Source organism: Coloeus monedula (assembly GCF_965178545.1).
Source record: "Coloeus monedula genome assembly, chromosome: 1".
NCBI lineage: Eukaryota > Metazoa > Chordata > Aves > Passeriformes > Corvidae > Coloeus > Coloeus monedula.
In genome coordinates, this window is record NC_138781.1 from 137,912,792 (window position 1) to 137,930,111 (window position 17,320).

At 39.3% G+C, this 17,320-nt stretch overlaps 1 protein-coding gene across 2 annotated transcripts in view; it reads left to right on the top strand.

The window, feature by feature from the left end:
* Positions 1–14,665, top strand: part of VPS13B (vacuolar protein sorting 13 homolog B) — a 436,535-nt gene extending 421,870 nt beyond the window's left edge. For both annotated transcript variants that reach the window (XM_082279593.1, XM_082279594.1), the window contains exons 59-62: positions 3,393–3,569; positions 6,029–6,131; positions 6,795–7,044; positions 12,604–14,665. In XM_082279593.1, the coding sequence (XP_082135719.1) occupies positions 3,393–3,569; positions 6,029–6,131; positions 6,795–7,044; positions 12,604–12,849 (776 nt within the window). In that variant the 3' untranslated portion in view covers positions 12,850–14,665. The remainder of the gene's footprint in view (positions 1–3,392; positions 3,570–6,028; positions 6,132–6,794; positions 7,045–12,603) is intronic.
* Positions 14,666–17,320: the final 2,655 nt, after the last annotated feature.

The window sequence follows — 17,320 nt, forward strand, 5'->3', positions numbered from 1 at the left end:
ACAAAACAAGATACCACAAGCCAGTGCTAATCCTGAAATTGTGTGCTATTGCACACACTAATTGTGCAAATACATTAATGCATGGCAACAGGTGCTCTTTTCTTTGAGCTGTATTTTTGTGATGTTTGCTGTGATAAGACTACGATTCAGCCATTTTTGGTGTGAAACACTTGTGGCAGTCCTGAAGGACAACAGAGAAAAGGAAGCAAAATGGCCTCAGCTTGGCCAGCTTCCAGTCTCATGGCAAAGCATGGCCAGTTTCTCTTAGTGGGGGATGTTTTCCAATTATGTCTTGCTCTGAAAGAGTTTGTCACAAGCAGTCTAAGCTTTGCCAAGGTCTGTAAGCCGTGCTGCATTCACCAAACTTTGTCAGTCTGCACACAAACCAGTTGCTGCCCATAATCAAATTCTTCTTGAAGTAATCCAGTGATATATTCTGAACTATCTGAATTTTGTAGCTATCAAAGTAACTTTTTTATTGTTACTGAGCAACATGTATTAACCAGAGTGCACCCCATCTGATGTTTAGCAGATGTTATGTTGTTGCTGGAACCTCTTTGGTCCAGTAATGGAAGAATATGTTTTTGTTTTGTCGCTTTGGTGTTTAATTTTATTGAGGTTTTCTTTATACATGCATAATCTGTGTGTACATATGTGGACATGCATATAAAATCAAATGCCTAGGGTAAGGAAAAAAAAGAAAAATGGAGAATGTTTTCATTTAATAAAAAAATAGTGGTCAAGGGACATTACAGGGAAAGGACAGGGACAGCAGTAGGACACCGTGTGAGAGTATGAGAATGAGAATGGGAAGGGAGGAACCACTACATGTGTTTCCATGCTCTGCTTTCCTGATACCCTACTGAAATCTGACAGGGAGAGACTTTTTGTGGTAAGTCCATCTCTCACGGTGCTCCTGCCAAGAACTATTAGAATGTAAGAAGCCGTACAGGCACAGGGAAGATGTGCTTTGCACAGTTTCTGGAGTGAGGAGTGCCCTGAACCTCACGCGTGTGTCACCACTCTCTCACTGTTGCTGGGTTTTGAGGTTGCTCAGGCCTATGTTTCTTTCCTTTGGCCACACATGATACACACAGGAAAGGAGGTGCACAGATCTGGGTTCCCCACGCAAGGGTGGTAGGACCAGCCACTCCTCAATGAAAGGAGTAAGGTTATAGTTTATTTTGTGATTTGTGGGCATGACCACGGCACATAAATGAGTTACGGCAGTGAGTTGCGATTCAAGATAAGGAATTACTGAGGAAGAGAAGATCATTGGTTGTATTTTTGCAGGTAGAACAACGAGACTTGCAAAAAGGATTTGAGGTGCAAAAGGGCAATGTCTTCAGAGACAAGTTCAGAGCATGCATGAAATGCCAGAGTAACAGAAACTGTGGTATTACTAAAAACTGGCTAATTAAGCTATATATTATGGGGGGCACTATATATATGATCTTAAATAACACAGTCCCAGCAGTTTCCATTCCATTTCCTTGTCCTCTGAGCCTAATTCCAGCTGAGCAGTGCCTGGAGCATGCCACAGGTCCTTTGGAGTAGGCTCTTATTTATTATTACCTTATAACTTTGCTCAAGTGTATTGCAGTAAATAATTTACTAGTGCTAGGACTTAGGTGGATTACATTTTATAAGGCAATAACTTCTGTTCTGAAAGTGCAGTTGTTGTGGATGACCTCAACAGATAGGGTGAAGGAGGTCACAGGGTAGTATAATATTGTAAGTTAGCAGAACACCAAGTATTGTTTTATGCCTTCAAATGCATCACAATTTCACTAAAGACTGGACAAACAATCCCAATTGTGTCATGTGGTGTTGGGATATTATTTTAGTCAAGCAGCAGGAACAGCTGGTAAGTACTAATGAATTGAAAATTGTATCATTTCAATGGCATGGCATTAAGGAAAAACCTTCATGGCCTTTATGGTACAAAAGATGTATGTTCAGCTGCACTCAGCTTCAGTGAGTGACCTCAATTAAAACCAGGCATCACTTTAAAGATAGACCAGCATTTTCTGTGGAAATACTATACATTTGTCAAACAGCTAGTCATACAGAAGTTGGAAGAAGTCTCTCTAAGAGGAGAGGAAGGCATTTATGGGGGATGCAAGTTTCTTGAATTGCTGATAGATAGTATCCCCAGGACAGGGATCTGGGGAAATGTGTGCTGCTTCTCATCCTAGTCTTTTCTTTGGACAGAAAACTGCACAAGTACAGTATTAGTTCTTGTTCAAAGTCAGCAATTTTTTCATTTATCCAATGACAGTAACTAAAACCATCTGAAAACTAGTTAGCACCTCACTGCCTAGTGCATGTCACGCTGGTAAACACAAGGGGCCAAATACCTCGGTTGTGATTGTCCAGTTCTGTGGAATTATGCCTGGATTCCCTTCCACACACAAAGCAGAACCTTCAAAGATGTGTAGGTTGCAGTGAAAATGCCTGGTAACCAGGATGACACTCAGTCCTACTCCTTAAATAATTGTTTAATCTTGATATTTGCAGCTGCAGGTGCAAACTGAGAGCTGGCAAAGGAGACTGCAAACTTGCTTTTTACTGAGCAAAGCACCTCGGATCGAGCAGACCGGTGTCGCTTTGTCCAATCCTCGTACTCTTAGTGATTTCCAAATAGCTTATCTATCAAAATTACAACAACTAGAGACATGTCTGTGGTTAAGTGGCTAGTGTAAACTCAAGATCAAAGAAATGTCCCACCTCACATACCTGTTTACATTTAGGAAGATTTAAGTTGAAGTTCTCTGTTGATACTAAAAGCTGGGAAGGTCACTGTGTCACTTGTAAAAGTTTGACCCATGCACATTAAAGTAAAATATGATGGTTTTCACAAAAAAAGTAACAAAATGTCTCAAAGTCTAATTCTGGTAATCTTAGTAATATATCAAAAGTTGCATTAGCTTATGAACATTTCTGGCAGTGGAAGAGGATATAAAAATGATCTATTGAATACAAGCAGTTTTTATTCTCATGAAGTCAATCTCACACTTATGTGAAAATCTCATTTCCACAGCAGCTCAAGTCATCTAAAACTGGAGGATTTTATTCCTAGACCAGCATTCTCAGAATTGTGACACAGAATGAGCCAAATTAAATTAACTCAGCAAAAGCATTTAGTATAAGTAGTTGAAAGAGGGAAACATACTGTAAGGTTAGGTGATCTAAATGTTTAGAAAAAAAAAGGTTAAGATCTAACTAAACTGAAGCTAAGGCAGTGTTTAGCTAATTGGTCACATGCTAAATAGCTGTGTAAGAATGGGGTACGGTCTCTAATCCAAACAATATTCAGGTCCAGTAGTAAGATATCGTCTTATTCTGGAATATTAATCTTCGCTACTTACTGGAGACTCTTGTTTTTTCAGGTGCAATTGCTGGGATTGTGGATCAGCCAATGCAGAATTTTCAGCGAGTATCTGAGGCCCAAGCTTCAGCTGGGCATAAAGCCAGAGGGGTCATCTCGGGTGTGGGGAAGGGGATCATGGGCGTCTTCACAAAGCCCATTGGAGGGGCAGCTGAGCTCGTCTCCCAGACAGGTTATGGTGAGTTTTGTATATCCAACATCTCCATTTCAATTTTAAAATGCACTTCATTTACAACCTGCTGTGTTCTTACTTATCCAGCTCAGTATTGTGTGACTTAGAGAAAGGTTCAGAAATGCCACCACTAAATACTTACAAATGCTGTGCTGCTTTTCTGAAACGCCATCGTGTTGTGCTTCTTGCTTGTGTTACTGATCAGCGATGTACAGCCACAGAAACACAGAATGCAGAAAGCATGAAGTAATTCTTGGAATACAGTAGAATTAGTTACAGAAACATATGTGCTTGCAAAATAGTTTTTGACATAAAAGGATTAGAGCAACACTATGTCCAATTAGAGTGTTATTTTGAGATTGCTTTGTTATGGCAGGGAAAGAGCTGTGCTATCTCTACGCAAAGAGTGAGTTACATTGCTGGGAGAAAGAAGTGAGTCATGTAGTAAGAGCATCCCCTTTAAACTGGAGCTTCATGAGAAGACAGCCCTGTGTTCAGATACAAGGGTAACCTTTTAGCAACCAGAGGTGGGGTTTCCAACTAGACTTAGCACTTAATGGCAGTGGTGCTAAATCCTTTCAAATTGATGGGAATAATTCTGGACAAACAAAAAGTGTAAAAGATAAAATACCAAAATACACTAATTTCTTTGCTTCTAGTATCAATTAATCAAAGCTTCCAGTTTGAATATTTAAGAAGAAATGCTGGTTGGAGGGAGTCAGGGAAGAGAAGCTGGAAGATCTATTGATAGAAGGACAATGTGTCAATAATTTCACCTCACTAATTATACCAGACAAACCTTGAATATTTAAGACTTTAATCGCTAGCAATATTTATGCTTGTGATGTGTTGATTAGAATATGAGTAGTTCTCATAGGGCTTAAGTTTAGGATGCTGCCCACAAGATTCACAGCTCATTCCGTCTAGTTAGAGAATAATGAAACAATTATTAGAATTCTTTCAAATTAACTTTATCTTGTTTGTATGAGCATAAATAATAACTGTTGTCCTGAGTTATACATCCCATAGCTGTAAAACCTCTATCAGCAAAATTAGAAGGCTTTTTCCGTTGCTGGCTGTCTCTGCGTTGGCTTTGCTGCCCATTTGGGCATTATTTTTTCTAGATTTAATTCTGCTGCCATCTTTATGAAGAAACTCATAGTAGTAGAGGGACACTTCTCATTGCAGATATGGTATATAAGACAGCATGTTTTCCATGACCATGTGACAAAAAGAGTTAGCCAGGAAAAAACATAAAAACGGTATCAATAATAGCTGGCAGTGCGTTAGAGGAAAATACACAAGAGTTCAAGTAACTCTTACCCACAACTGAATTGGAAGTGGTACTGTGCCTCTTGGGGGGGACCAAGGGGTGGGGGACCACACAGAAATAAACACATGTTCTCTCTGTCTCCATCTGTAAATAACATTTTCACTCACATAATGCTGAGAACCTCGGTAAGCCAACTGTTACAACTGGGATGATGCTTTTAAGTATTACCATCAACATCTGTGCTAAAAATTAAAGGGTTTGTTTTCATTGCTGATGTTCCATTTAAATTATTATCCATTGTGTAAGAGGGAATCTAAGTTATTGACACCCTTATGCAAAAATGCCTTTGGAATGCCTAGACAAAAGAAAATCTCTTTGTTTATTTGTAAAGAAGTATATTTGTTAAAGAGTAACTTTGCACCAAACTATATAACACTGGTGCTTGCTGTACAACCTACTTTGTGTCTGTTGTGTAAAAAATTTTAAAACTACTTAATTTGTGAATTTTTTTGCAACCCACTCATTCTTTCTGGTGACCATACCTCATCACTGAAAGTTTACAGGCCATCTGAAATCATACATACTGTATCATCTTCAGCTTTGGAGAGTCTCTTTAGAAACCTGCTTAACTGCTGCTTGTAGTCTCCATTCTGTGCTGGCACTAAGAAGAATTCACAATAAACCATATGCCCCAGGAGATCTCATAAATGTATATGGATCTGTGTTTAACAGCTGGATTAAGTAACTGAATATTTAAATACAGAATGTAGGCAAACTTGCCTTCTAATTTGTACCAATCATGACATGTATATGAAAGTATTTTAGTATTAAGCAAGAAAGTTAACAATGATCTTGATTTTTTCTACATAAATTCTAAGTGATGTGTCCAATCCTGCTCTGAAGTGATGGCTCTCAGGAGTGTTATGTTTCTCTTGATTGCAAGAGTGTAGCTGATTCATAGAACACGCAGTGGGGGTTTTTTTGTTTTTTGCTAACTCAAGATCACAGGGGTTAAGTGCACAACTCTTGCATTGTAATATTTAATGAATTATCTTGACTACAGGTTCCAGAGACGTGACATCATTTTGGATCTGCACTATTTTATGAACTGCTTTAAACAGATGACATCACTGCAACACGTAACTGCTTTGTAGACAACAACTACTAAAAAACCTGAATTCTCTTACCACAGGTATTTTGCATGGAGCTGGACTTTCTCAGCTTCCCAAGCAGCGCTCTCATCCAAATGATCAACATGTTGAGCAGGCTCCAAACAGCCACGTCAAATACGTCTGGTAACATTATTTAGACAATTGCTCATTTTTACATCCACATTGTTTATTAATAGGTTCTGGCCTCTGGTCAAGTTAACAGGCTGCTTCCCTAGGAAAGGCTGAGTTATGGCAGTTTGTTTAGGAACATTAAACACAAAGGTAGTGCATAGAAACCCAATCTGCAAATGATGGGCTGCTGATCTGCATCCAGCTTTGAAACTACAGAGCTGATCTTTATTTAATGGTATTCAGTGAGTTCTTACTTATTTATCATTGCACTGAGCCCAAGAAAAATACTGCACATCTCCAGAAACAGCTGTTAGTGAAGATAGCTTTATTTTCTGCACTGTATTTCTAAGTCACTTCTCAGGGTAAGTTTTCTATTATCAAGGAAATAGGATGGGAAATAGGCTAACCTAGCACAGATATTAGGCCACTTTTGCAGTGAGTTATTAAGGGGTTTTGATAAGTAGTAATTTCACATTCATTCTTTAAATCTGAAGTCCTACATCTTTCAGTAATGGAGTTTTGAAGTTCACTCCCTGGCTTATTCTACATCTGTAGGTGATAGCTACACGCTTAAGTAAAAACATAGTGATCAAAATAACCCCTGGAGGATCCAATGCACTACACTGACTAGGGTTTTTTTGTCTTTTTTTTTCTTTTTTTAACCTGGTAATGCAGGAAAATGCTGCAATCTCTGGGAAGGCCAGAGGTTCATATGGCCTTAGATGTCATGATTGTGAGTGGATCAGGCCAGCAGCATGAAGGCTGCTTGCTGCTCACCTCAGAGGTGCTCTTTGTCGTGAGCATCAGTGAAGACACGCAGCAGCAGGCATTCCCCGTGACTGAAGTTGATTGTCTGGAAGATGATCAGCAAAAAGATCTGCTGAAGGTTCAGCTAAAACAACAGAGAGTGCCTTCTGACTTGGAGGTAAAGACCTGAGTATGTTTTTCATTCAAAGAAGATACACTAAGGCTGGTGCTTTTGGCAGTGGGGATACTCACCTTTGGGATGGGAGGTCAGAGGTCAAAGTGCCAAACCAGGAGACCTGCACCTCATCGTTGGCTGTGTTGCCCCTTGGATGAAAGGAATGTGTCTCATCCCTTCTATCCTCTTACCGATTGTGATACACCATATGTATGACAGAAATTTTCTGAGGGAAAAAGTAGAGGAAGTCTGGTTTCTTGGTGCTTACCTCTTTTCTGAAAAGGTTCTCATGGCTACATATGCACAAGGTGTTTATTGTTTGGCAAGTCAGCATTGTGCCCTGTGCCTACAAAGTCCCAGCAAAAGAAGTTCCTTTTATTCTTCTGGGAATTTCCTTAACAGTTCAGTGGTGCTGATGCTCCTTTCAGCATGTTTTTAGCTTGTCTCTTCTAGAATAGTGGTCTTGCTTGGCTGTATTTACTTCCTTAGATCTTACTTCTTCTTCAAATGCTAGCTTTAAATTAGATCAGTTCATCTCTGAGATTGCATGCACCAAGTGTTTGCCTGTAAGAGCATAAACCCTTCATCTTTGTGTTGTAAGATGTCTAAGACATTTGAATGCTGAGGTTTTTGGGTTAATTATCTTCTTTTAATGGCAGAAGAATGTTATATGTTTACACCTTAGGGAAACAATGTTTATTGCATTAAATTCTCAAGTAGAATCATATGAGACAGCATTTCAAAAATGAACATGCATGTCCCAGTTTTTATAAAAGTGTGACAGGTAGTTTATAGACTGCTATACCAGAAATTTCTCTTTCAAATAAAAGAACATGTAAAAGCCCATGAAGTATGAGGTGTGACAAAAAGTAGGAGCACCTTCAGTCAAATCCTTTTGAATTTTGACTTTGTTGAAGCCACTGAAGAGTTTTGCCATCGATTTCAGCAAGGACTTCATCTGTGTTGCAACAGCACTTGAATATTTTTATGAAAGCTTTCTTTAGTGCTGAATTTTCTTATTTATATTTATTGTCTTTCCACTAACCTCAGTCTCACAGAGAACTGTTGACTGAAGTTGCCTTCTCTCACCATAAAGCTACATGAGGAATTACTTAAATTGGGAAGCAAGTGGGCAAAGCTCAGCTTTTTTTGTCCCTGAGTGCTGAGTGGTTGGTGGAGGCACACATCAGACTATCAGAGTCCAGACTGTCCTGCTCAGTTCAGAGCTACTGTCCTGGAGAGAAGAGAAGAAAAGTTGTTCTCACTAAGGCACTGGATGCACTCAACCTATCCTAACCCTAACTTTAGCACCAGTCCAGATCTTTTTCTTATTGGATTGGAGTGTGATGGCTTTTGTCTTTGCATCTGGTTATCCAAGGGGCAAGGAGTAGGTTGCTGCTGTGGGGGAAGAGCAGCTTGCCCAAAGGTTGCTGCAAGTGGGTGATGGAGGGTGCAGAGGGTCTGCCTGTTAGGAGAAGGGAAGGTGAGGGACAGGGGGCCTAATTCCAGTCCCCACAGCTGCTACAGCTAGGAATGTGTAGGATTTATGGCAGGTGGGTCCCCTGAAGGCACAGAGCACCCTGCATGGCATGTGCAGAGTCCCATGTTCCCACACAAATGCGCTCATAACACCCTCCTTTGGAGGTACTGCACCAAATACATCTTTTTTTACTGAAGTTCTGGATGGAAATATGGGAGTCCTACTCAAGTGGTGCAGCAATGTAGCTCTAGGATTGAGCCCCCCAGCCTAAATACAGCATCTCTTTTGCTGACACAGGCTCTTGAGAATGCAGTGAAAACGTATGGCATGGAAAAAGTGCATGTATCCCAGGTGGAGCCAAGTCAGTGATGGCAAGACAGCAAATGTTGGGTGATGCTGTACAAAACAGACCTGGGCAAAATATTCCTTCAGAATGCAGACACTGATACTGAAATTCTTGTAAAAAATTAAAGAAATGTACTGTAAGGACTAGCAGTTGAAAGAAAAAGAGAATAAAGTTTGAATTTTTTTATGTTAAGGCAGCTAAGGCAGCTACACAATAAAAGATTCCAAAAAGCTTCATATACAGTTTTAGTAATTACTTAGACTCTTTTTAAATTAATATTTACTATGGTTTTTTAGTGGATTGGGAAATCTCATGCTTGGTGATTCCCTTTCTGCAGCTGAATCTGTGGTCCTTGAGGTGTCATGTGCAGCACTGGTGCTGATGGGAGCCAGAGCTTCCCTTCGGCTCCCTGACAAGAGCTTCTACAAACTCTTCAGATGTGACTAGGAAAAGAAACCTTAAGAACAAGTTGTGACTTGCAGATGAGCAGCCTCTGAGCTGCAGAGTGATGCCTAAATAGGCACAACCCCTCAGTATTAATAGTAGGCCATTGTGTTGCACTGAAGGTGTCCTCAGCTGAAGTGCAGACATGTCTGTGCATGATGACATTTGCAAAGATGGCCTCAATTTTTAGCTGGAAAATGCCCAGTCAGGTCAACCAAAATGTTATGAGTTTAGCAAAGTAGAGCTAATGTTACCAAATGTAAGTTATCTCTATTTTTCTGATTAATTTAGTCAAAGATGCTAGAAATAATACAAAAAATTGAAACATTTCATTTCAAGGCTATAAAAATCCACTTTTTTGGATTACTGCTCACAAAAACAATTGCCAAAAGTTTTGTTTCAGCTCTGCCCAAAACAGTTTCTCCCATTCCCTCTCCTCAGCTTCTTGGAACAGTTAAGAAACAAAACATGAGTTATTCTACAGCTGTAATCACCAGAGATGTTATAGAGCATATTTTGACTCCTTCAGCAATAGGTTTGCCTGATGCCTTGTTCGCCTCCACAATATATAACTCAATCCATCTGGATAGGAATAGCCTGGATGGATTCTTAAAAACTCTGGCACTGACAAGTTTGTTATTGAAAGGGAAGCATTAATTGTATTTGGATTATCTTCCAAAGTAATTGAGACACTGCTTGTTTCCAGACAGATGTCAAACTCAAAAGGCCTGTTCTTCCAGCTGCACTTGGTATAGCTCATAACATCAAGAAGACAACAAAAAATTAAAGGGCCCTGGAATTTCACATGTTCCAGATTTTTTTTTGTGACGATCTGCAACAGGGTGTTCATAACAGTCCTACATGTTACTGTCTTTGGAGCTGAAAACCAATCTTCAGACTTACCAAAGCAATGGAAAAAAAATCCTGAAGAGCTGGATCTCCTTAGTCAGTGTGCACAGAGGAGCCCATCAGTGGACTGCACAGCACAGGTGTTATAGCTGCTGTGGAATTGCTGAAGGCTTTTTCTTTATAAACCATAATGGGAGGAATTTTAGAAAAATACTGGAGTTCTTAACCCAGAAGTATGGCCTTGTATTATGAAGGGACATGATATCTGTAATACTCCTCTAGGAGGTGCATTAAGCAAGCCTTGATCAAGTTTTGAGTTCTTGAATGATCTGGATATTGACACAGTAATTGGTCAAAGCAGTGGACACTTAGTGACAATCTTAGGGCCCATTTAGGAAAAAATGTAGAATGGCATCAGTTCTAATATTTCATCTTGACAATATAAGCCAAACTGAAACTGGCTGTAGAAACAGACAGTTACAGATGAAGTCATCTAGAAGCAAGCAGGGTCCCAGTTACTTTGGAAGACCATCCAACAATAGTTAATATTTCCTCCTGAAAACTACACTTTATCTGTGGAAAATAGCCTGGGGCTGAATGAAGAATGGGTTCACAAGAGTAGGTGAGTGGGATGCCAGCACCATTTCCATCTCCTTTGGTAAGCAGGATCTTCTGGTCAATGTGGAGGCAGAACCCAGCTGCCCCTGGGCTTCCATCCCTTGGAGAAACCAGGAAAAAGTGTGAAGCCACCTACATGCAAGATTTACCCTGTAACTTAAAATCCAGTTTACATAGGTGGTACTTCAGCATATTTCTCTCCTTTCACCTGCTGAAACAGACTGACTGCTGAGATACTTTCTCTGAGCCACCAGACTGAAGACGTGGTTCAGACACCATTGCCACTGTTAGCTGTGAGTCTGCTGCAGCCGTCTGCCTTCTGATTTTTCCCTCCCTTAAGGTCGTTCATGGAAACAACTCTTTCCTCTGCCCATTTCATCATTTCCGCTGTTTCTAGGCATAGGCTTCAACCTTGAACTTCTGAGCTTGTTCATGAGCCTGCTTCCTTTAGCAATTTTGTGATGATGATTGAAAACAGTAGTGTTTCTACTCGCTGAGCAGCAAATCCATCTCCAAAGACATAGTAAAAAAACCAGAGGGGACTGTTTTCATGTGCATGTGATACCTGTCACTATCTCATATTCATTATTTCTTCAAATAAGCAACAGAGTATTTAAATGAGTCTTGCAGTCCAAAGACATGACAAGATATTGATTGCGGATGTTAAATTTAATCTAATGGCACTGTTTGAAAATATCATCCTATCTAGCAAGACCTGTAAAACTCACTGAAAGACAGGCAGAAGACAGGCTTTAAATCCTTTGCATGATGTACAACAAGGAAATCTTAAATCCTACAAAAATTAAACTGGTCAGCGATTCTCCAAGTGTAAAATAAGGAAGCATCAAAGCCTAGCCCTATGATAGTTGCTGCCTTTTTTTTCATTGTCATATTTTGGAAATAACTTCTATTCTGAATGACTTAGCTTGTCATACTACTGTAGCATCCATGGTGGTATTTCTGCAATATAGTTTTTTTGAAACCAAGCAACCAGCTTGATCCCTGCTTGCTTGCCTTCCCTTCTCAAGCTAGTCATAGTCATCTTCAACTTCTTCAAAAATAAGGACATAGCAGATTGATCTTCCAAAGCCAGGTTTGCCCATAGCTTTTCAGGGTAATACTTTATGTGGTTGGAACCATATGATAGATTACAGTATTTGATCCACTGTATTTTTTTTCGTCTAGGGTAGGTCGCTTGAATCCCTCTTGCTAGGACCTTAAACCTCTACCTATTTCAGCCTGCAAAACACAGATCCCTTAATGTCTTCTCCAGAAACAAAATGCCCAAATCATCTTTAGTAAAACCCTTTTGTTTAGAAAAATGTCTTTGTGTGAATGATGGTTTTGTTACCAGAAGCAGATGGATATATCCTGCCATAGAACATTCATCTGGAAGGTAGCTTCTAGTCTTCATTTTGAATCAAGTAAATTAAAAGCCTAAAATATTTTAGCTAAATAGAATTTCTGTATGATAAGCCTTGCCAAGAGCTACTGACATTTTTCTAAAAGAGGTTTCAATGCCTTTGCTGTATACAAGGAGTTGATCTGTTGTTAAGTTCTACTCTTGACTAATTCTCAAAAGATACTGCTTAAATTTTCTATGGCAGAGTTAGAGCTTCTCAGAAGTCCAAAACAGCAGAGGAGAGGACTAATTCACCAAGGACTCAACTACAGGAGGATATTCATGTTTTAAAAAATCCTTTAAAGTATTGTAATATTTCAAGCAGGAAGATTTTTATCAGAGTAATGTGGAAGTTATTGTCTGTACTTCTCAGTTCAGTTACTGTCAAATACTCAGTAACTATTTTATCTTATCTGATTTCAGGCCGAGGGAGCCAGAGAGAGGCTGTCAGAACAGCAGTACAACCGCCTCATGGAGTACATCACAAAGACATCTTATCACCTCACTCCCAGCACCACCACAGTGCCAGCTCTGCAAACTGTGGCTGCTGAACAGCCCCCAACTATAACAAAAACCTATCAGTATGTAGTTGATCCAAATTTTGCCCAAGTATTCATTAGCAAATTCACCATGGTGAAAAATAAAGCCTTGAGGAAAGGATTTAATTAATAGTTATTTCGGGTGTGTGTAGTAATACCATACCAGTTTGAAAGCAGTGCTTTCTCTGCAGTAACCTACATCAAGTAGAGATACTTATAATTTTTGAGGAGGTAGAAATTGATAACAAAGCCCAATAGCTTTTCTAATCTTGACAACATTCCTGCTCCCTAGCCAAAATACTACTGCTGGAAGGAAAGTGTTCTGGCAAACGAATAAAGTGAGAAAGAACAGCCTTGGACTACATCTCAATCAAAATCCTTTTTCTTTTTGATACCCAAAAATTAGAGAATAGGGAAAAATTGCGTGCATACAGATGTTGTTACCACACACAGAAATGTGTATCAATACCTCTATATCATATTTTAGGGTCTGCCAGTTTCTGTTATAAACCAGGTTTATAACTCAGCTGTAAAAACTTGCTCAAGGCTGAGCCTTTCCCTCCACACCCACACTCTCCCAACATGTGCGTCCTGAGGCAAAACATTTTCCCCCACTAAATCTGAAAAACCCAGTGTGGCTGTTTTAAGTTACTAGTGACAGCTGGGTTTTAGCACCACTTTAACCTTAAAATAGCTTCCTTTATTTGACTGAAGTTTTGCAGGACATTAGTCCATAATGTAAACTAGTGCCTTTGTGTGGTTTGGAGAACAAAACATGAACTAGAACATGACTTTATTTTTAAAACTGTCTGTATACAGAAACTTTATTTCATCCACCATCAAATTTTCAGAAGTACTTTCAATGTATGTATGACTGTGCATTGTCTGTTCATTAGCTGGAAGCCAGTAACACGCAGTTCAAAAATTTAAGAAACAGAGCTGTCTCCTTAAAATCTCTAAGCTCAATGTAACCCAGATGTGCAGGTGCTAAGTACAGCCTTGTGGGGTCTTGCTTATTTCTGATCTGCCACCACTACATTGTATGTGCTCCCTGCAGCCCTAATTCATTTTATGCTCATCATCTTCAAACTGATAAAAACAGGAATATTTAGAAACGTGACCTTTCAAATATGTACTAAGCAAAGTGAGATTTTTTTTTAAAAGTTGATTGAAAACTGTGGACCCACAGGCACCAATTACATTAATGATGCCATCACAATACACTTACGAATATATGTTAAACACTTGTATTTCTTGTTGTAGAATCAGTCTCTGGGCACAGTTAGATGACTTTACAAACCAAATCTGGCCATGGCAGTTTTATTTTAAAACCGAAAGCTTACTTGGTTTCCAACTATGCATGTTAACTTTTCTCCCCTTTTCTATATGCTTACCAAAATGAATTTTGTCTGGAGATTCCTGAACATGGCTGGAATTGAAGTCAAAAACTGGAATAAAATCTGATCACCATTTGGAGCATATGCTTTATAGTTAATAACTTCTATGCATACTTGATATGACCAAATGCACAGTAAATAAGAATGTGGTAACTGATATGTTTTTCTCTTGAGTTCTGTTTTGTTAAAAGGTATTTCTAAAGGCTGTGTCTCTCATCTGCTGAGAATAAAGGAGGCTGGGGTCTGCATTGTCCTTTTCTGACTGTGAAATAAGCCCATCCATTATCAACATTTCATACAATGATTTTAAAACTTAGTCATTGTTTAAGTAACACTGTTTAAAAAACATATGTGTATATACACACGTGCTTCATTCATGAATATTTTATGGAAATTGTTTAATACTTCTAATTTTGCATATTGATGGATAAATTGTAATATAATTGTTTAAAGATAATAAAGCTATTCCTGTAATATTTGGGGTTTTTTTGAGCTGTTTATTCATTCAGTTATGAGGTGTAGAACAATGACAAGACTGATGTACAAGCTTCATGAGGGCCCCATTAGATCCCAGTTGGTCACTGGACTTTGTAGTGTACCAGAAAATGCAATAGATCATGACAATACTTTGGAAGTAAAAACTGGTGACTAGCTTGCCAAAAATGTGTGCTGAAAAGTTTTATGCTTTTGTGACTAACTGAATCAAAACAGCACTGTAGTCACCGTTTCAGTTAGACTAATCTGTTCCTTATTTATGGAGTACACAGACAAGCCAAGGGGATGCAAACACACCTGTAAAAAATGAGGAACAGCAGTTTAATTTCTAAAAGTTTGTAGATTTCAGCCATTGTTTAAGATGATACATTTGTGTTTTTCCTGAATTACATTCTCCTGGAATAAACACTTGCTTAAATTACACTTTTCTTCAGTGAATTGAGCTGCATCTTTACTGCATTAGGCAGGTTCTTTCTCCCCCTTCTGACCACATGTATGGAAACGAGTGGAGACTGCACATAAATCAACCTCTCCTACATATGAGCTGTGTGAACTGTGAAAACAAAGTTGTCCGAAGAGCAGCTGCCTGTACTTAGCTGCTAAAGCAGTGCAATGTGTACTCTTAAAACATGCCTACTCTCATAACGCTCTTTAGACCTGGAGAGCTCACAACTTCAAATCTATCTTTTTAGTTTGCTTCCAGAACAATCAATCACTCCTCAAACACTTGAGAATAAAGTAAGCTAGCCAAAAAATTTGAAGACATAGTCAGGCAAGACCTTTCCCAAAGTAGTTCAGGTCAAATAATTCCTTTTTATCTATCATTTCATACATAAATATAGCAAAAACCTTCAGACAGTTGGGATAGTCTCAAGAGCAGCCAAGTGTGTTTTTCAGCTCTGCATCTCCTAGAAATAGCATGCCAGACCCTGTAACAAGCAACTGATTAGGGCTAACTCACAGGTCTTGTACTATGCTATGTCCCACTCCAATTCTTTGTATGATAGAATTAGCTGAACTCTTGCTGGCAAAGGGAAAAGAAAAACAACCAACCAAACCAAACAAAAAAACTGGTGGTTTGGTGCTGATTTCAGAAAAGCAGGTTGGTTAGGTACCCAGCTTTGCACTCCCTTCCTACTCCAGAGGAAAGCAAGCTGTGGTTTGGTTGGCATTGCCTCTTGAGGGAAGTACTTGCCTTGCATCCGGTGTGAAATCAGAATGCATCCAGAAAGCAATTGCAGCCTGCAGACTCAAAGCACAGCCACAGAACTCGCCTTTCTTTGTTAAATACATTTAGCCAGAGACATCTCTTGTATATCTGTGGAAAACTGCCTTCCCCCACAAAACTCTCATTTCTTTAAATCACATGTGCTGGTAGCTGAAGGAACACAGACTACAATAACTGCTGCTGGCTACAACAGTTTAGAAGAAACTTAAGAATTTAACAGTAAATTAATTCATGGCAACTGTGAAGAATATAGGGCCTAGAACAACAAGGGAAGTCACATCTATTAGCCTGCACACCTGGCAGTAGCAAGTTTCTTTGCCTCTGAAACTGTCAGTAAGACCAAAGACCTCTGGCTATTTAAACCTGCAGACAGGCCTGAGAAAATGTCAGTACTTACTGGCATACACTGTTTATACTGTACACTGGGAAGATAAATGGGTATCATTTGCTGTTGTTAAGCTCTGGTTTACATTTATAGGAACTGGGGTATTTTGATTACTAGATGGTTTCCCCTGCATCACTAATGTCAAATTCTTCCTTTGCTTAAAGGAAGCACTGCCTGAATGGGAAGTTTAAAGAAAATCCCATGTTGATCTATAAAATGTTCTGGATCACATACATTACTTATGTGCTTTCATTAGTCCAAATGTTGTTCAAGGATACCTATTAAGTGTTAAGTAGTTAATGATCCATGTAAAATAAGAGTTACTCCAAACAGGATTTGAACTGAAGACCTTCAAATACAACACAGATGGCCTAATTTGTCATGCTGCTTCATACAAAGACTTCCTTCCTTTCATGCAGTCAGCTTTTGCCTGCTCTCCTAGTACCCACATTCAGCAAACAAAAGCTGCAGTGCTAGTACCTTCTTCATCCTGAGCCACAGGCAATGACAAAGCCTGTTCTCACTGACAGGTATCATGGCACAAAGAGCACCATGTCTCAGACTGCACAGAATATAGCACAGATCCAAACTATGCTTAGCTGACTACTTCCAGCTATTAAGAAGATATCTAAAAGCAGCATGCCAAGATTTTAATTACCATAATATCCTAAAATATTTACTTTGTCTGCCTGTATCCCCTTTCCTCTTGTACACCAAATACACGTGAACATACCTGCAGTTGAGAGTCATTCTCCAATCAGAGTAATAGACCTTGTATAAGAATGGGCATTTGCACAGTCTAAGTCTTGCTGTGACAGTCTGCTGCTGTAAGGAAGGCAATGCAGCGATGACAGCAGAAAAAGACAGAAAGGTTGGCTGGTATATTTCCAGAATTTCTATCCATATTCTTTCCTCTCAAGGTTAGCTCACCAAAGGTAACACAGACCCCTCCAGAAATCCATCCTCTCCCCTCCTGCAACATCTGTCCTCTTGCACATTCCCATAAGCTGCTGGGACAAACTACCTGTCACTGCTTAGGTCGTTTGTTAGATACTGTGCATTCAAATTAGATTAATGCATTAGCATTAGATACTGT